The sequence below is a fragment of the Sebastes umbrosus genome, chromosome 12, assembly GCF_015220745.1.
Source record: "Sebastes umbrosus isolate fSebUmb1 chromosome 12, fSebUmb1.pri, whole genome shotgun sequence".
Taxonomy (NCBI): Eukaryota; Metazoa; Chordata; class Actinopteri; order Perciformes; family Sebastidae; genus Sebastes; species Sebastes umbrosus.
In genome coordinates, this window is record NC_051280.1 from 1,906,634 (window position 1) to 1,928,432 (window position 21,799).

The 21,799-nt window shown below is 40.0% G+C and overlaps 1 protein-coding gene across 1 annotated transcript; it reads right to left on the reverse strand.

Annotated features, from left to right (window-relative positions):
- Positions 1 to 1,741: 1,741 nt before the first annotated feature.
- On the reverse strand, positions 1,742 to 19,942 carry c12h5orf22 (chromosome 12 C5orf22 homolog). The gene is given in 13 exon segments (XM_037787979.1): positions 1,742 to 3,302; positions 3,796 to 3,935; positions 4,474 to 4,540; positions 6,823 to 6,944; positions 8,049 to 8,111; positions 9,898 to 10,199; positions 14,156 to 14,289; positions 16,363 to 16,469; positions 16,471 to 16,513; positions 18,339 to 18,414; positions 18,417 to 18,456; positions 18,458 to 18,482; positions 19,632 to 19,942. Coding segments are annotated over 13 exon segments (1,347 nt in total). The 5' UTR covers positions 19,703 to 19,942; the 3' UTR covers positions 1,742 to 3,145.
- Between the last annotated feature and the right edge of the window lie 1,857 nt (positions 19,943 to 21,799).

Sequence of the window (21,799 nt, forward strand, 5' to 3'; positions counted from 1 at the left end):
ACGCAGTATTTTTCTCATACTGTCAGTATGAATGTACCTGTATTCATGCTCTGTCTGAAACGCTCCGTTTTAGCGCATTTCAACGGAAGGCAACGGAATTGCGTTGCTAGGAAACAGCTTGGGTCCATGTTTACATCCTGTCAGCTGATGCCATTCACATACACTGCAACAGGAAATAAACTGGGACACATTTAGAATGTTTACGTTTAAAACTGTAAAATGGTCTAAATATTGTAGATTTGTGACATCACAAATGGACAGAAATCCTAACGGCTTGTTTCAAACGCACGGTTTCTGAATACGGGCTGTGTGTATTTCTCTGTGGATTGAGTGTTTTGATACTTTCAAAGTATTTATATATCACTTAAACCTGCTTTATAATATAAAATACATGAAAATCTCACTTTTTTACAATATGGGACCTTTAAAGCTACGAAAAGGATTTTGTAACCATGAAAAAATATGAAAATGGAAAAGATTGGATGTTCTTTGATTGGACTGAGCGCCTATGGTAAAAAAACCCTCTGTTTTTCAGAGGTTGCACCAGGCTCATTTTTAAAGCTAGAGTGAAGATACTGGTATCATATGAAACTAGAAAGCCTGAGGAATCCATTGGAAACCATGTCATGCCATACTCATAGCTTGTTGGGAAGAACACTAAAAAATACTTAAGCTAGAATTTGGCGAGGAAAAACTGACATGGCCATTTTCAAGAGGGTCCCTTGACCTCTGACCTCAAGATATGTGAGTGAAAACGGGTTCTACGGGTACCCACGAGTACTTCACAGACATGACCACTTTAGGATAATCACATGCAGGTTGTGTTATTTTTGCTGATTCTAAAATGGTGTTTGAATATGTCTGCATACTGGGGTCACTAAACAGTCTTGAATTACATAAATTTGGTCTCACTGTAAAAGCTGAGACTCTTGTGGATCCAGTGAGTCCAACTGTATTCATGTGTGATGATGTTAGTCCCCATAGTAACCATTTCATTGTCGTGAGACCATTTTTTTAAAACTTGACATCACTGTATAAAATGACCTGTGGTGACCACGAGGATAATCACAGCCTCATGAAACTTTACAGCCACAAACTAGAGACCTAGAGCATTCAGAGGATGGATGGATCAAACTAGAGACCTAGAGCATTCAGAGGATGGATGGCTTGGCCCAAACTGCATGTGATTATCATAAAGTGGTCACGTCTGTAAAGGGAAGACTCGTGGGTACCCATAGAACCCATTTTCACTCACATATCTTGAGGTCAGAGGTCAAGGGACCACGCCAGTTTTTCCTCGTCAACATATAGCCTAACTTTGGAGCGTTATTTAATCCTTCCCAACAAGCTAGCATGACATGGTTTCCAATGGATTCCTTAGGTTCTCTAGTTTCATATGATACCAGTATCTTCACCTCAAGACTGAGCCTGCTACAGCCTCAAAGCCAGTAATATCGTCCGATCTCAGTTAAGGCCAATATTGATATTTGAGAGTAAAAAAGAAGAAGAAGAAAAAAAAGAAATCAGATAATGATACACTGTCATCATAATTTTTTTTAAATATAAAAACATAAGATCTCTCTGAGCTCTCTGGTGGACAGACTATGTAATGGAAACACTGTTTAAGTGACCTCAAACACATCACTACACGATTATCGTGGCCAAAAGAATTCCCCGTAACGACATTATCGCCATATCTATAAAAAGAAAAGATAAAATAATAATAATGCAATTAGTCAAATTCATTATTAATTTTGTTTATTGTGCATTTCGACTCTTTTGGCAAATTAATTACACTGAAAATACAAGTGGAGGGAGAATCTGTAACCATAACTGTATATATCAAATGACTATTTACACAATATTATCATGTGTATTATTAACATGATATCAATATTTCATTTCAAAATATCATTGTTATTGTCAATACCAGTGAATCACGACACCCCTAAATTGTACTCATTTGTTTTCCTTCAGGAGAAGTGTTGCAGAAACCTCGACTACAATAACCAAACAGAATATACTTACAGAACAGAATCTTCAGTTTGTTTTAGGGGATACCTCAAAACTTACAACCCATAATAACCCAATAATATCAAGATAGTAACCCCTCTTTGTATCAGCGTGGTTTAATGAGTTGTTATCCTGTATTCCATATGAAAAACAATATCTAGAATTTAAGGAAAACCCAAGATTTATTTTTATAAAGTTTTTTTTTTTGCAAACAACCCTCAAATTGAATATTTACAATGGACAGTTATTTCTGTGTGGAGATTTCTCTCTAGAGCCAACAGCAAAATGATCTTGTATTTTGGGGGGGAAAGGGTAAATCCTCAGTCTCCTGTGGAGGAGCTGTATAGTGCGCGTTGCTCCGGCAAGCTGTGGTCTAAGATATTAAAGACAGCTGAGGAATGGAAGCATTTCACCCATCTGTTGTCACTTTAGAGAAGGTTAAAGCAGGTCGAGAAACATGTGGAAAGACACTAGTTGTGTTTCAATAAACCCATCACTTCTCCCATTAACTCATCATGTTAAGTGATTAAGAAAAAAAAACAGGTTTACATGGATAGATTTCAGCTGGGGGGGGGGGTTCCTCATGTCATTCAAATGGGTTTCGATTAGGGCTGTCCCGAATACCATTTTTTGGGCTTCGAAGCTTCGGTGAGAAATATTCGAAGGTATTCTAAGCATTGCGGTGTGGCACAGCAGGCTGACATGTTCTTCTGTCCGTCTCCATCTCCCCCGTTTCAGTGCACGGTACAGTGCGATATCCGCCGGAGAATTAATAATAATATTGAATATGAATAACGTCGTGGGATTATTCCTTCTTTCATGGGCCATTTCTACATTAGTATTACATACTTATATATATATATAAAAAACAAAAAACAAAACAAAGCATTCGAATACTGATTTGGAGGTCGATTACCATGGCAACGGGTCAGCCCTAGTTTCAACATTCATTCATTGCTGGTTTGAGTCTGCACATGGGATTTGTTGACTATGAGAAAACACTTGTAATGTTAACACATTACATACATCAGAGTTGGACATAAGATATAAATCTACTTGCAACAGAATCTGAGGTGTCATTTTTTTTTACATCCACTAAATTCAAAAGTGACGCGCGTATGTGTGCGTTTTGTTAGGAGGCCTGTGGTTGGCAGTCCTGAGTCTCTGTGCTGCTGTTTTCGTAGTCTTTGTGTAAGTCCAGTGGTCCATACAGGCTCTCCAGTACAGCCAGTACTCTGCTCTGGACCGAATCCACCTGCTCCACTGGGCAGTATTCATCTAGACTGGACCTGAAACACACACACACACACACACAGTAACAAACACATTTAAAAGCAGCAGTAAGCAGATTATTTTTGGCATCATTGGGCTAAAATTCCATAATAATCTTTCAGCATATTGTAATTCAAGTGTTCCGAGACTTCTGCACCTCCTCATGGCTCTGTTTTCAGGCTTTAGAAAATCGAGCTTGGGACGGGAGACTTTGACCAATCACAGGTCAAAGTCTCCCGTCCCAAGCTCCAGCTCGGCTGTGATTGGTTGTTTCCTTGCAGATGCCGTTAGGAGCACCGGAGGACACCGGAGGAACATGATTTTTTTTCAGATTACCTGTCTCATGCACTACTGTCAGGATATGTTGACCGTTTTATAAAAATAACTTTTTTTAAATCATATTTGCTCCAATCTGCCTACCCCAGCTTTAACCTCTCTTTCGTTACTACTATACCTTTTACAAGATTGGCCTGAATTCAAATGTAACTGTGGGTGGCTGTGTTTATTTACCTGGACATAGTAACCAGTGTAGGTTTGGGCAGAGCCTTCAGAAACAGCCGCACAGCTGAGATGAGTCTGTCGATCTCTTCGTCGGTGCTGATGTGGTGAGGCAGCTCAACGGAGTCACAGGTTAACCCTGCCTGATGGACCTGAGAGAGAAAGCAGGAGGGTGAGAGCCGGGGAGGAGGACAAAAAAAACATCACAGGGAGAAAGCAGGAAAAAAAAAAAGGAGAGTCAGGACGAGGAGAGATTGCAAGGAGAAAACATGGACGAGGACAGAAGCAAGTGTGAATAAAACAATACCCCAGTATGAAACTTTATATCTGCCATTTCATTTGAGTTATTTATGCCTTTACTTTGAAAGGCCCTCTACTCCCATTATCAAATCATTTCTGAATGTTATCATATTATAAACTGTTGTAGTCTGGCTTTTGAGAGCATGTTCGAAATAAAAAGGGAGCTCAGAATTATCTGACTACTTGTATTAATTGATGATAAAGTAGGCATGTGTGGTAATATAGCAAATTGAGGATGCGATCCATCGAGATGTAACGAGAATCGTCGACAGATGAATTGTAACCTGATGGAATCGTGAGGCGAAAAAAGTGAAGATTCACACCTCTAATAATAATTACAGTAGTTGTGGTACATACAGTTACAGCACATAAGCGCATTGACATTCTTACCATTTCATAGTCGGGGCACAGATTTCTCGACTTCAAACTGGAAACCAGTTGGGCTAATGGAGCCATGCTGAGAAACATGGAAGAAAAAAAGAAAGGAAGATAATACACTCTAGCTGTGCCCTACATAAATGCAAGGATGATATAACATCAATCCATAATCATCCCATCACACACACACACACACGCTCCACCAACACTCACTCTGTTTGACAGGTTGGACCTGTTCTCTGGACTGTGTGTGGGTGTGGACAGAACACAATGTACTAGCATGACATCTGTTAGCAGATGTGTTGTAGATGTTAGAGCTGGATAACTTCCACCCTTATCATCAGAACTTCATCACTACGGGCCCATTTTGACATATAGTAGGAAAAGCACGGCATGAAGTTTTAGTAGTTTCGCTAGTTCCAGAGCCCTGGGCTGTGTCTGAAATCACTCATTCAGAGGGCATGGTGGTGCAACGTTCTGGCTTCCTCCAGTTTCCTCCCAAAGTCTACAGTGTAGGTTAGGTTGAGTCTGAATTGCCCGTAGTTGAATGGTTGTCTGTGTTTATGTGTCAGCCCTGTGATTGGCTGGCGACCCGTCTACAGTGTACACCACCTCTGTGGGTGGCTCCACCTATGATTCACTATTGATTCACTTATTCACTACTTGAGTCAGCATTTTAGCGCTTCCGGGTCCCTCGTCTGGAAGTCAATGGGTTTTCAGTTAGATGCCTGAAATAAGGTCTGTGGTTAACACAAGCTGAAGAGATTTTAATATTTGTCAGTAAATATCCCACATTGTGAATTTTGAAGCTTTTGTAAGTCTTTAACCCTTCTATTGTCTTCCTGTTGACCGTGCAACTTTTAGTCTGGTTTGAGGTTTATAAAGCATAAACTATAAATTATCACCCAATTCTGTGTTGCACCTTTTTAGCCAACCTCGTTCCAACTCATTATCACACGTTTTACACTTTTTGGGGGGGAATTTATGGTTAATAAACATTATTTCCATGAAATTACACCTCATTTTTGAGTAAAAAAAAGCAGAAATTATGAATTATTTTGACTCTAGTTAGTATCAGAGAAACATAATGTTGATGGATTATCACAGATGGGTATATGTCAAAGTTCAGTCAGAATATCATAAATATTATAATATATAACATTTTCAATGGCAGCACATAATGACACCTTTTTAGCTAACCTCATTTCAAATCATTACCACAAGTTTTACACTTTATTTTTTGTAATTTATGCTCCATAAACCTCATTTACATGAAATATACCTCATTATTGAGTAAGAAAACCCTACAGAAATTACAAATTACTTTCATCCATGTTATTTTTTGGGGCAATTAGATGAAAGAAACCCATATTTATGATATAATGAAGTTTGAAAACGGGTCAAATTTGACCCGAGGAAAACAGGAAGGTTAAAAAAGGCGGTTGCTAAAAAGTGGCTAAATGAGACTACTAAACGTCATCACGGTGAATACTAGTCCGCCTCTAGCTTAGTGGTGGTGACGTGAAGTCTTGTGACCGTGCTGTAGTTCGTCTATAGCCTAACGTTAGCTTTTTGCTTCTGGCGATTGCATTCACACTTCAATAATCATAAAGTGGTGTTCATTTGTGGAGATTATCTTGCTGAACAAAACATGTAAGTATCATAAACGTGTGTTTGCTACAGAGTTTATTTTCTGCAATAATCCAAAACCCAACGGAACAATCCCGTTGGCTTTTTGTCGAGGGAACCAGGGCGATGCTAACTTCATGGTTGGCCTACAAAAATACGTCATCCCTGGAGCACAAAAAGTAAATTGAGATTTCATACGCTTAAAACTTGTCATTTTACATTTGTCATTTTCATTTTCAGAGAGCATACTTTTCACTCCCAATGAGATAGCAGAGGGTAAATATAGAGCACTATCTAGTAAATAGTGATGACTTTGGACTCTGGTACTGTACATGCTAGCTCACTGGTGTTGCTTCCTGAGACACGTCACTGCAGCAGAGCCATTGTTGTCATCTGTTCCATCTTTGCTTTTCCTGCTGTCACAAGTCAAAAATGCTGCTGTGAAAAAGGTCTGGGAAGATTGCTGTCGCTCAATTTTGATTAACTTTTGCTCATTGTCTGGGATGTAATGGTGGAACTGAAATGTTTTTAACCTGGTGGATAGCAAACGTTTGCAGCGACACACAGTCCTGATTGAAAGTGTGTTTCACAGGTTGAGTACACATAAGCAAACTGAAGAAGAAATGTGTACAACTAGTGGAGTGTCCCTTTAAAAGTGGCACCAACACCAATGCTAAGCAATAAGGAAGCACATTGTTCAGTTGTGTGAAATGAACCCAGAGGAAGTTTTACCCAGGGTTCCTGGCCCAGCGTGTAACCGTCTCTTCCCCATCGTCTTCTAGCAGATCAGCGAACGCTGCTTCCAGGTCTTCTAACTGGTGTACACGACGATCCACACACTCATCAAGCTCCTCCTGGACACACACAGACACATGGTAATTAGTTTTGATAAGGTAAATTATCAAAACAAGTTACGTTAATGCGTTAAAGAAATTAGTGGAATTTGCTTTGACAGCTCTAGAATTTACATAAAAAAACAAAACAGAAATCAGAATCAGAAGTACAATATTGATCCCCAAAGGGGAAATTGAGTTACGTTTTGCTCCCGTTCTAGAATATAAATATAAATATATATATATATATATATATATATATATATAACAACAGTGCAAATAATAATGCTGATAAATAGGATCTATGCAAATAATATAAATGCATGCATTTATAAAAATTGCAAGAATAGTGTAAAATAAGAATATTATTTTAAATGTACTGTATAAATAAATGCAGTGTTAATGCCGGAGTAAACCAGATTATTGCACCAAATTATTGTACTGTTAAGTCAGTATTGCACAGTTGAATTATAGGGTTATAGCTCCTGATATATATATACAGTATATATATATATACGCATACAACAATTTACAATCTAATGAACATGTCTACCGTTTTCTAGACTGGACACGGGTATATTTGATCCTCAATACAGTCTATTTACTTTATGTTGTTGACGTCTGTATGACGATAAAGTAGAATAAATGAAATGTCTATCTCAGTTTGAGCAGTTTACAGTAAATGTTTGTACCGGTAGTTGCACGGATCTTACATTGGAGCGTGTTCCAAGACGAACACAAAAATGGCGTTGCGCGTCGTTAGTAAGGGGCAGCTGGTTAGGTCGGTATTGATGCAGGCTCGCTGTTGGAGGGTTTTATAACCCACTTCCACTCCCCGTGAATTAGTTTGGAATGGCCCTTAATATGGCGGACCCTCCACGCTAACGTACGAGCGGAGTGGAAGTGGGTATGGAGAGGGTGTGGGGGGCGGTTTGGAATTGGGGCTCACTCACTCACTCAAATGACTGCTCTTTTGAGGCAATAATGACTTGTATGTTGACATTGAGTGGACTGTGGATATGTGCATTTAAGCATACAGTCGTCACAGATACATCATTATTTGTGTTCAACCACACCTGGTGAGTTATGTGGTAGAGTCCATTTATATAAAACAATAAGTCTGACCTCATCAGCATCAGGGCGGGGTCCTCTGAAGTTGTAGAGCTCCTTAAGGATGTCGTACTCTTCCTGGATACAGACAAGACAGACAGACAGACAACATGGAGCAGGGGTCAACTGAAGGAAACATATTTTGGATCTACACCTCTGTAAAACAAAGTGTGAATTTAGGATTAATAAAGTTATGTTCATTAATTTGTCGTAAACAGTTTATTCCTATAGGTCAAACCTGACAGCACTTTTTAGCCTTAATGCATTTCATTGCATCTGTGATGTCATATGATAATGTCATATGAGATGTCATAAGATTTCTGTGACATTAATTAAGGTGCCTGACAAATACTCTACTCTACTCTACTCTATCAGGAACACATTGAGCCAAACTGCTGGTTTATGCTTTCTGTTGTCTACCAGTCTGTATCATGTAAACTGCCTGCTAAGCTGTCACAGTTCCACCAGTAAGCTCCGTTAGCTTCCGCAGTGTCTCTCCACATAAAGCTTTAACGTGGAACACCGCTGATGATCACAATTCAAAATAAGTCGCTATTGGCAAATGGCAATCAAAAAGGTATTGATCACACATTTTTGTTATTTGACAGTTCAGGTTCATTACTTACTATGCATTGTCAAAATCTCCCTCTACCAACTGCGACATATTGCTAAGATCAGACCCTCTCTCACACGCCCTGCTGCCGAGAGGCTTAGCCACGACTTCATCTCCTCCCGCCTCGACTACTGGAACTCTCTCCTGTACGGCGTAAGCGCTACCTCCATTATTTAGACTCCAAATGGTCCAGAACGCAGCTGCCCGCCTCCTGACTCACACCAAATCATGGCACCACATCACCCCAGTCCTAAAAGACCTCCACTGGCTCCCTGTGTCTCACCGGATCAATTACAAAATCCTGACCCTCACCTACAAAAGCCCTGCACAGAACTTGCTCCCCCCCACCTCTCTGACCTCCTCACCCCTACCAACCCTCACAGTCCCTCAGATCCACCTCAGCTGGACTACTCTCCACCCCCAAGTCCAACCTCCGCAGCTTTGGGGACAGAGCATTCTCCAGGGCAGCTCCCAGGCTTTGGAACTCCCTCCCACAACACATCAGAGACTCTGAAGCCCTCACACTATTTCAGTCCCGCCTCGAGACCCATCTCTTCTCCTCTGCCTACTCCCAGCCTTCACCCTCACCTGTGTGTATGAGCTTCCTGTTTATATTGTTAAGTGTCTTTGAGTTCCAGAAAAGCGCTATATAAGTTGAATTTATAATTATTATTATAATTGAGGACCCCAGAATTGAAAATCTAGGCCTTATTTAATCCTGTGTGTACAACAATTAGATTTCATTACATTCATCTGCCAAACTCAGAACACACAGCAGTTTGTGATTAACTGTGTTGCTCAAGGACACGTTGGCATGTACAGAGGAGGAGCTCGGAGATCAGAACACCGAACCTTTAATCAAGCCCAGCCCTGCTGTGTTTATTATTTCGGTGGCAGGCAGCAACCCTTTAGTTTCTATTTGGATAAAGGATTGGCACTTTAAAAGCCCCATGGAGTCTTTACTTTCTGGATATGATGTATTTCCTGTTGGGCCAGGGATGATTCAAAACTCTATTCTGACTGTAACTTCCTGTTTTTTCAGGAAGGCAAAATCTCTGCATCCAATCAAGAACAATGAACAAAAAAAGTGTAAAAAAGAAGTTAGTTGTAAAAAAATCTCTGCATTAGTAGATGTTTGATTTAAATACACGATTATGGTTAAAAATAAAGTATAAAATCAATCCAAAATGTGTTGAAAGGAGCCGCTGCAGACTAGAATATGAGGCATATAAGCAGGATATTATACTGTACCTCTGTGTATAACTCCTTGAAGGGATTCTTACATGAGAAGAAATCCAAATCAATATCCAAGATGTATGGCTCCGTCTCACTTAGAAATGCAGATATGCTCTTTACAACATAACTGGTGGATCCTTCATCATCATCACCATCACCATCACCATCCGAGCCCGTCCTGTTGCTGCCCTCTGCAGGTTGCAGTGTGTCAGTACACCTTAAGAGGAGCTCCGAGCAGCTGGCTTCCCCAGCTTGACTACACTCCGTACGGGGTCTCTTGGCAAACCATCTCTCTGTGTCCTCTTCACTTTTATTCTCTGAGAATGTCACACAGAAAAGCAGAAAACAGTGTCAGATGGTCCCTACTAGTTATAATCTTGAATATAATCTAAATCAAAACAACAAATAAAAAGAAGAAATTAAATACCAGTAAATAATAAGTAATATTTTTTCCACTTCTATGCAAACATTTGTACACAAAACGTAACATGACATCTACCATGCCGGTACATGTTACATATCTTCACATTCTGTCACACATATGCACAGACATGACTATTGTGCTTGCGCAGGGGGATAGATAGATAAATAAATAAATAAATAAATGAATGATAATAAATCCAAATTAAGTGGATCAAAAAAAATAAGATGTGCATATATAACATGGTCATTTTTATTTCCATTTTATGCTCGTTATTTCCCATTAATCCCCATGGAAAGTTTACATGTTGAATATTCCCAGAATTTAGCAACCGTAATAACCACATACACCTTAATAACATAATCCAATTCAATACAAGTGTAGGGACCGCATTTCTGTTCATTTCTATTTTACATAGTTTATTGTTTTTTCTATATTTTTGTTTACACGTTTACACCCTCCACAGGTGGTCAAATGGTGCGCATGGTCGGGGGGGAAGGCAGGTGACAGCAGAGCCAGTCATTGACCTCAGCCTCAGCGAGTTGATGAACTCTGCGACGGCACAGTTAAACTGAAATAACTGTTATCTTATTTTCATGTTATGTATATTTTGCAATAAATTGTAAGCAATAGTGAACGGTGGAAGGTTGCGAGTCTGACCCCGCACTCTGCTCTCTATGTGGTGAGTACGACATGTTTTAAAGATGAATCTGAAGGGTTGTTGTATCGTGTTACATTATATCATAAAATAAATTTGAAGTGGAAAAACTTTTAATGCCCCTCAAAACTTGGTTTCTTATTATTTAATGTAAACAGTTAAAAAAAAAATCATCTGTTCTGCTCTTTCAGCACTGTGTGGGTGTGATTTGATCCGATTTTATAGACAGTAGCCTCGCAACATAAGCAAACAACCTCGCAGCTGTCATCAGATTTCGATTCAAATGTTGCTAAACTCTGCCTGGCGCATATCATCATTTTCCAATTCAAAGCAGCTAGACAAAACAAAAACACAGAAAACTCTCATGTGAAATCACCACGACTGTTCTAACGTTGGCAGAAAGAGGACCCCATCGCTCATAGCAAGAAACTGATGGAGAAAGATGGTTTTCAGGGGCCTGACTAATCTCTTGTCAGTTTTCAAAAATCACTTCTCAATAAATGTTTTCAATAATGCCTTCTCATTAGTTTGTTTGTTTAAAGTTGAACAACTTTTCAATTTAAAACATGCCATTGTTAGACTATGGAGTCTTGATTTGTTAAGGATCAACAGATCATTGCTCAACACTTTGCGTCACGCAAAGTGCAGGACGTCGGGCACCACAAAGTTTTCAACTTGCGTTCAACTGTTAGACGTCCCTCTCAGTATGCATCTTGGTCACAATTTAAAAAATAAAATAACATAAGAGAAGCGTCAGGATTGTTTGTTTATATGTACAAAACTTTTACTATCGGTCGATATATCGATATATATTAAATAACCAAATATTGATATTGGAAATCCGGTATTGATCAGCCTATACTTCAGATGGCTGCAGAGGATTTACCGAACTGAAAAAGAAGCTTTTCATGCGTTATAAAGCAGCTGTTGACAACAGATACTGGAAAAATCACTTAAACATTATTTAAGCCTCAGAATATTTTCATTAGGGCTGTCAATTGCACATTTTTTTAATCTGTTCAAAACGTACCTTAAAGGGAGATTTGACAAGTATTTAATACTCTTATCAACACGGGAGTGGGCAAATGTGCTGATAATGCAAATGTATATATATGTATTTATTATAGGAAATCAATTAACAACACAATACAATGACAAATATTGTCCAGAAACCCTCACAGGTACTGCATTTAGCATAAACAATATATTCAAATCATAACATGGCAAACTGCAGCTCAGCAGGCAACAACAGCTTTGAAAATGGCCATGACAGTCTTTCGTCACCAACATTTTTTGTAAGCTTAGAGCATTAGTAAACCTCTTTTGCGACAAGCTACCATGACACGGTTGGTACCCATTTATTCTTTAGGTTTTTCTAGTTTCATATGATACCAGTATCTTCACTCTAGCTTTAAAACTGAGCCCGCTACAACCTAAGAATTGCAAGTTGCGTAAATTTGTTAAAAGAAATTAGTGGCGTTAAAACAAATTTGCGCTAACACGTTATTATCGCGTTAACTTGGAACAGCCCTAGCATTTATCATTAAAAAAATTAACATTTTTTACTAAACTTTTATGCCCTCAATGTTGTGTGAAATTTTCCCTGTGGTTTAAAAAAAATGGTATTGAATATCGATATTTGTTAAGGTATTGTATCAAAGTTAGAATTCCAGTATCGTGACAACACTAATGGCTGCAAACAGAGTTTGGAACCTTTCCTTTAAAGAGGAGAAAAGAAGTTGATGAACAATGAAGGTTTAAAATATTCCATAATCTTCCAAAAAAAAAAGGCGAATGTTTTAGGAGGTACAAAAAAGTATTCAGCGTGTTTGTTAGGCTTTCAAAATCCAAAAGGTGCAATTATTTTGTATACTCGGTGCAATGGCCGTGTTTTTGCAGAAATGAGGTAATCATTAAGCATGTCTTTTCACACTGAGGCCTGGATTCACTGAAGAGAGTTCTAAATCACCAATGTGCCTTAAAAGCAAGGCATATTGCTATTCACCAGCTCTGGTCCCTGTGACTCTGCCATGCTGTTTTGGCACTGAGAGTCAATCAACTTGAGTCCTGGCGTTAGTGATAACGGCCAATAAGTGGCTCTGTTCATGCACCAACAAAACAAATCTAAAAGCTCCAAAGAAGTAGCTGACAAAAGCTGCTTTATCGCAATTGGAAACTGTCGGTCTGACAGTCCAGCTGGTTGAAGGCGACCACTTGGGCTCTGTGAAATGATATGAGGCATGTTTCACCGTTTTATAGACTAAACTCAATAAGTAGACAGCCTCAAACTGGCAGTAGGAAAGTGTATTGCGTTGCCATGCGCTCGTGTACATGTATCCTCACAAACTGTTTTAAAAAAACTAGGGCTGTCAATTGATTAAAATATTTAATCATGATTAATCGTATGATTGTCCATAGGCAATTGCAAATTAATTGCACATTTTTGTACCTTAAAAGGAGATTTGTCAAGTATTTAATACTCTTATCAACATGGGAGTGGACAAATATGCTGCTTTATGAAAATGTATCAATTAACAACACAAAACAATGACAAATATTGTCCAGAAACCCTCACAGGTACTGCACTTAGCATACACAATATGCTCACATCATAACATGGCAAACTGCAGCCCAACAGGCAACAACAGCTGTCAGTGTGTCAGTGTGCTGACTTGACTATGACTTTGCCCCAAAACTGCATGTGATTATCATAAAGTGGGCATATGTCTGTAAAGGGGAGACTCGTGGGTACCCCTAGAACCCATTTTCATTCACACATCTTGAGGTCAGAGGGTCAAGGGACCCCTTTGAAAATGGCCATTTCCTCGCCAAAATGTATCGCAAGTTTGGAGGCGTTATTTAAACCTCCTTTACGACAAGCTAGTATGACATGGTTGGTACCCAATGGATTCTTTAGGTTTTCTAGTTCCATGTGATGCCAGTATCTTCACTCTAGCTTTAAAACTGAGGTCTGCTACAATACAAAAATTGCAAGTTGTGTTAATGCGTGAAAAGAAATTAGTGGTGTTAAAACAAATTTGCACTAACAGCGTTATCATCGGGTTAACTTTGACAGCCCGAATAAAAACATTCCTTTAACAATCAACTGAGGCACAAACATTTCTGGTTGGATATCAAAGTAATCCAACTGCTAAAGTCTACTAGAGGCTTTCCACCTGCCCTCGCTCACACACCTGCGAGTGAGCCGTGACTCGGTTTAACAGGATCGACTCTGACCACATTCAGCTGGAGAGGTTTAGAGTTCTCCAGCTGCTTCTCCGAAACATACAGACCGTCACTGAGGAAGTAGTTGTCTTTACTGGTCACCCTGCACAGAAACAGAGAGAAGCAGAGGGAAGAGGGGGGGGGAGACGGAGAGAGAGGAAGTAGAGTTCATGACGAACCAAAGGGAAAGATCTGTTCTACATTTAAAAGATCCTGTATTTGCACTTGGGTGTTTTCAATCACTCTGGCTGGTTAGACCTCCTGTCAGGCTCAAGCTGGGTGAAGCTGTGCTGGAGCTACATGAAGTCATGAAACTCATATGTAGCACAATGATAACGGGGTAAGTTGTTTTGCCCAAACAGTTCCGGAGAAGAAGTCGAATCACGCAACAAAAGTGAAAACACCTGTTTGAGAGGACTATGGATGTGCGGGGGGCTTTAATTAAGGTGCTCAATTTGAAATGCAGAGCCGCTGCCGTTAGCTAGCCAGTGGGGCACACTGACATGCACTGGAAGCACTAAAAGCACTTGCGGCCGGAAACGGAACTGATTGCAGCCGCGGAGCCACTGTTTTGATTGGCTTGTGTGCTATAGGAACGCCCACTTTTTCTTCTTCTCTATTTTCTCATTGCACAGCTGGTTGTGGCTGTTATTACCGTACGTACTTCATGGTAAAGACACAGGAAAAATGTCAGCGGACAACAATAAAGCAAGATGAGCTTTATTCATATGTTTATGATATGATCAATAGTTATCTTGTGTAGGCTATGGGAGGGACATATGGCGGTTCATGGTTGCAGTTCAAGCACACATATTTGTATATTGAGAATTTGGTAGTAGGCACCTAGCCTGCAGCAAAAAAGTGCCAAGAGTCATACCCAGTATTTGTCCCCAGTATCCGAGGCAGCTCCTTCCTTTAAAATCATCCTATGTAGCTAAAATAAAGGAGAATTAAACGCTACCAGCATCATTACTTTATTAGCATAAATGGATGTTGAATTGAAGATAGCTTTGTTAAGCCTAGCAAGCTAGGTAGATTTGTTAGATCAAAATGTACCTATGTTAACCTGTGTTTAATGTGACACTAAGCAATTAGTTAGCTTAGTTTGCTCCACTTGTTTCGTCAAAGTCACATATCATGGTAAAATGGTTGTAGAATTTGACAAAAAGTGAGTTACATCGTACTTGGAGCCGAATGCACAGCCACTGATTTGACTGGCACGAATAGGACAATAAGTTACTGGGCAAAAAAAAGAAAAAGAAAAAAAGGTCAGCAGCTACTTGGTGGTCCTGTTCTACGTAAAACCAGTGATCTATGTGTGCGTTCCTGTCAAGCTCTACAGGAAGGCCCTCCCTGAGGCTGCAATCAGACTGCTGCGCAGCCGCCCGGTTATGGTCAACAAAGCACAGAGAGGTTCTGATAACAACACACACAGACTTCATTCACTGCTCAGGTATACATCACTCCTCTATATCTTTACATAGACAATAGTTGTTTGATGCTATATTAATGCTCTGTATATTGTATTAGCACCTTTAAAAGATATATGCTTAATAAGCAAAAGAGGATTTTACAAAGAGGATGTGACTCCTGTTTAGTGTAGGGGCGTCCTGGACTAAGAATTTACACAGTCGAATCTGATTGGTCAAGTCTTGCCTATCGTCGACTAATCGTTGTATTTTTTTTTTTCTGTTAAAGCTTCATGTGTCTATAGAACAATAATAAAAACCACCGAACAGATACATGTGACTATCGCTTGTTTTTGAATAATCGAGCCGTGCGGTTTTGTGTGTGTGTGTGTGTGTGGGGTGTGTAGGTGCGGCGCTGTCCAGAGTACTGAAACGGAGCGGTAATCGATGGACAGACAGAGAGACACGGTTTCTTAGGCTGCTTGCTTATTGTGGTTATAAATAGAACATTCGGCCCTAACAGTATTATTAATAGGCTGATATTTATACCAAAATAGGCTATATATTATGATTTATTGGGAGAAACCAAGCAGTTCTATGTAAAATCAGACATTCAGCAACCCCATATATCCCCAATGGAATGTTTCATAACCACATTTCCCGCCACCGGTCAATTCAACTGTGAGGATTGGGCAGGCTCCTAAGATCGAGCCGTTGAATACTCGACTATTCGGGGTCACCCCTAGTTTATTTAGTGTACATCCTACCTGATGGTGGTGGTGGACGAATCTCTTCCTACAGCCATCCTGTGCTCTCCTTCTGTGATCTGCTGGGCCCAGTATGGATGCAGCCACGCACAACATGACACATGGCCCAGCATACACCATGGGCATTATCCAGTTCTCTATACTCAACTCACTGAAAATAAATAGATAATAAACATACAGGGATTAGTGGAGTCCAATACGATGTAGCAGTCTGACGTTTAGAGGCATTCATTCATCCATTACCTATACCACTCATCCTGTGTATGGATGCATGGGTACTGGGGGCCTATCCCAGCATGCACTTGGTGAAGGCAATGTACATCCCTGGACAGGTCACCAGTTCTTTGTTATATGCAACAATCCTGATGCTGCTGCTTCACAACTAACGGCTTGGTTCAGCCCAAAACAAGGTGACATATTTTCTCACTTAACCGGTACCAGTAGGGCCTCTTGTTTTGGTTTTATTTGTCCAGGTTTAAGAAATCTAGAATCGGCATCTTGACCCAAAATCAATATCATAATTAATCATTACATTACCTTCAGTGACATTAAACATTATTGTATGTTTCTAAATACAATCATACAAGACTTTCTATCCTCACGGTGGACCTCATATTAACCTTCTGTATTGAACACTAAACTGAAAGTCATGAACATTTATTTATCTTATTCAGTAGCTAAGAACTCTTTTTTCACACTCTTGTGACTATAAAATCAGTAATATTATAAATAGATAAGATAGGCTTTATTTGTTATTGTCCTGAAGGAAATTTGTCTTGGACACATACAGTATCTGCCATTAAGAAATACAAAAGAACAGAGTGCATACATACAGTACATGCACAGACTGTCGCCAGTCACACACAGTACCTACAGTTCATGCATGCCACCAACCAACAAATTGCATACAGCCCATCGTACGACACACCAGTAGTCATTCATACTGTATTAGCATACTGTGTGCAGTACGAGTAAAGCAGCTTCAATAACTTCAAATTGTACATGTGTACAATTCAGATAAAAGGCAGCGTACAGGGGTTCTGATCTGGCCAGCTTGCTATTTATGGCTTTGATGGACAGAGGGACAAAGGGAGTTCTTAAAGCGGTTGAGCCTGCACTTTGGGACCATGAGCGTCTGCCTGAGGGGAGGGAGCTGGGACTCAGGGTGGAGGGACGTGTGTGGGGTCTGAATTGATCGTCCTGAGCCTGTCTGATGATAGGCCCTGTCCCTATGTCCACACTCACAAACTCAGAGACATGTTCCCACAAAAGTCCGTGAGGGTTTAGGGCTGTCCCACTGTCCAATCGTTCTCGTCCTTGAGGGCTCTCGTCGCAGACATTTTGGGAACTTTTAACGAAGACTTTCCGTTGGTCCGCATTTCTGCAGACTTTGCCTGAGGGAATTACCCACAATTCATAGCGTTGTGACGTTAACAGGGTTACCACGGTGACCAGGGGAAGCGCGGAGTGGCGTAAAAAAAAATGAAGGGCAACGGTCTGTTATACATAGCAACGGTCTGTAATACAGAAATTACAGGCCGCAGAACGCTGCGATTGACCAATCAGAATCGAGTATTCAACACAGCCGTGTAATAAAGCTCATCGATTAAACACTGGTATCGGATCGGTACTCGGTATCGGCTGATACCAAAAGCCCAGGTATTGCTATCGGTATCTGGACAGAAAAAAGTCTGATCGGTGCATCGCTACTGTTTTGTATTCAAAGTAACGAGTATAAGACAACTGTGTCTACTCTGTACTGACGTGTGGAAAGTGGTGCCGGCCGCCCTGATCTCTTTGGTCCTTTTGGTAAAGCAGTTAGCAGTTACAATACCCAGGTAAGATGGCAGACGGTTATCCCATTAGTTATGACGTGTAATGTTGCATCTACTGTTTTATATCTATGGTCCCAGCCCTCTGACCCAGCCTGAAGGGAAAAGCTTGGATTGTAACTGTGTGTTTGAAACAAAACATACCTTAAGAGTTTCTCCTTATCGAAGACTGTGTCAGCAGACATGTTGACAGGGATGAGCAGATCAGGGTGGGAGTCTAATGAACCATCTTTATGTTCTTCAGTGGGAGGTGTCTTGATGCGAATGGCACGATAAATATGACCCACACACCTAGTAAAGACACAGGGAAATAAGCAATTTTAAGATCTTCTTTGACTCATGATGTAATGAGAAAACTGGTAGAATATCTACGTTATTTGATTGGACCAATTTTTTCCTAACATAATCCTTACATGTGATTCATTAACTCTTTGTCAAAAAGTGCACAAATTACATTGTTAAATGACATATCAGACAGACCTGAAATAGACCATAGGAGACTCAATAGGAATCATTTACACACACAACACCCAAAGTTATCACCATTTTGATAACTCTTGGTGCAAGCAGTGCATTGCCACTCACACTATTAGCACAGCAGTTACAGTTAATAAACACGGCTCAGATAATCCTCGGCACGACGACTAGTAAGTTTGTGGTTCTTCAAAATTAAATATATTCCATGAAGAGGTCGCTCTCCTTTCCCATGTTGTAGTAGGCTGATATCTGACGCAGTCTAGCAGTCTATCGTTGGTAGAGTAAAGTGTGGCAGGGCAGAGCTATTAAGCTTCAGTAGGCAGTATATTTTTGGGCATCATTGGGCAAAAAATCCCATAATAACCCTTTCAAGCATATTGTAATTCAAGCTGTTCTGAGAGAAAACTAGACTTCTGCCTCCTCCTCATAGCTCTGTTTTCAGGCTTTAAAAAATCTAGCCCATGACGGAAGACTTTGGCCAATCACAGGTAATTTCAGAGAGAGAAGAGCGTTCCTATTGGACCTGTGCTCCGGCTGGTGGGCCGGTGCTTGGTAGTTGTCTCAACGTTCTCAACATGGCTGCCAGGTTCACAAACGTTTCTCAGTTTACCAGCTAAACAGTATACTACAAGATGATTCTGGAAACATTTGAGGAGAGAAATAGGCATTACAGTACAAGTCATGTGTTCACCTGCTGTTGGCTGTGGTTCACTGTCAGTAATAAACTAGAAGATGTTAATAACTAACGTAATAAACTAGAGGATATTAATAACTACGTAATAAACTAAGGATATTAAAAAACTAACGTATAAACTAGAGGATATTAATAACTACGTCATAAACTAGAGGATATTAAAAACTAACGTTATAAAACTAGAGGATATTAAAAACTAACGTTATAAACTAGGCTAGGTGTGTAAACACACAGGAAGTCATATTGTTTGATCCCAGGTGTAACTTACATCGTGGTGGTCCTCCACCACCCCACCGGGCAGCTCCTTGTAGCATCTCTTCGGCGGCACACAGCTCATTCTAACAGACACAACGGATGTTTCCTCCGTTAATGTTACCGTTAACGTTACCGGGATTATTAACGATACGACTTTAGTTCATTACGTCACGCGCTCACACTGCCCTCTCGTGCACATCGTCTGATGACGTTTCTCATAAATAGTTTGATAGCTGAAGCAGCTCGAGCAGCTGAAGCAAGCTGAAGTCATTCACCCCGGGTTACAAGCTGCCATGAGACGAGGGATCCACCGGAAATGACACAAAGTATTGTTTTTATGTCCGGGTAGAAACAACAGTCAGGAGACAAAAGTTCCTAGTGTTCGGTAATTTGATTTCTATTATAATATAAACATTTTTTTATAAAATAGAAATGAAAAATGGGGACATAAAAATTGTAAAAGCTAGGGAAGGTTTATTAAACTTATAAACTTATATAGATATCTACACCACAAACCCACTTTTACTAAATCTAACAATACTACTACTATACTACTACTAATAATAATAACAATACTAATAATAAAGTAGATAAGAAGTAGGATATTCACAAGTGTAATAAATTATATTTTGTTATTTTAGACCTGAACTAGTCTTTTCTTATGTAGCTATCTGAAATGAAAATGAATGAAAATCCTTTCTGATATACAATGTGTCATCAAAGTGACTCTGAAATATGTAGCCTGCTGTTATGCTGTCTTTTCATTCCAAAACACATTTGTTTACATGTATGAAATCAAAATAAATGGTAAATGAACTTGCATTTATATAGTTCCTTTAGACTACTCAAAGCCCTTTAACACTACATGTCAGCATTCACACAGACATTCATACACTGATGGCAGAGGCTTGATTGCAAGGTGCCAACCTGCCCATCAGGACCCAATCTAATATTCATTCACACACACACATCTTGCTCAAAGACACTTGGGCATGTGACCGGGAGGAGCCGGGGATCAAACCGCCGACCTTCCTGGTGGACGACCGGCTCTACCTCTAAGCCACAGCCGCCCCCAAAATAACCAAGCTAACAGTGCTTCAGGAACAATACTCCATGAAATTTCCATTCTTGAAAATGGGTCATTCCAAGAATTCATTAAAACGTACTATCATTACACAACAATCTAATTTTGGCATACTCTGAACATTACAATTTATCTGTGCAGGTGGTGCATGGACTACTGCATACAGGCAGTACTATGAGAATATATTGGGAATAGCTTGAGACGTATTGTAGTGGATGAAAGTTGATCCTCTCTGTCCTGATAATACTGGTTCAAGGTGGGCCATTATTATCAATCAAAACAGGGAGTCTCACAAACATTATAGCCCGCCTATAGTTCAGTGCATGTCAGAGGCAATTTTATAGCAGTAGCCTAATAATTGTTACTTTTCCTGCTACTTTGGGGCAGCAGAGGAAGCTGTAAACATAACACTGACATATTACCTTGTAAAGATGTTATGGCTAACATGTTGGCAAACAGTTTATCAGAGCTTCCTCACTGAAAACAGTGGCCTTTTGCGGCTAGGTGTGAGCTTGAGGAGAAGCCAGTGAGTCCGAACCAAAAACAGTATATTGTGTGCCATTAAATCAAAACAATGAGCATAAAAAACACTTAAACACTCTGTAGAGCTGAAGGGAACTTCAGATTTGTTTGGTAATACTCTGTGGCACTACAAGTAAACCATGACATCCTATTAGTAAGATCTAAAAAACAACAAAAAGAGAGTGCAGAGCACTATTCAGTTTAGCATTTCAAGATATAATGTAATAACAGTCCATATTACTCATAGCAACAGAGTGATTCAAGGGATTCAGTGAGCTTACATATACATGTGAATGTGTAACTGTGTGAATGTGATCAGTGGCGTTCCTGAAACCGAGAGCCTTGCACAACACTCAGTTTGTAAGTTTTCTTCTTTGTTAAATCACTGAACTGTGCCTGATGGCTCATCATCTCATCTGTCTGCACTTGGGTCCATCAACCTGCTTTCCTAAACTGTGACATTCGAGTCTCCTGTCACAGTTTTACAGACGTCTCTTTACAGTGGTCGTTATGGGGAAAATTCTATTTAGGCTGTTGGGGATTTCGTGCTGCAATTCAGCAAGTGCCACTAGA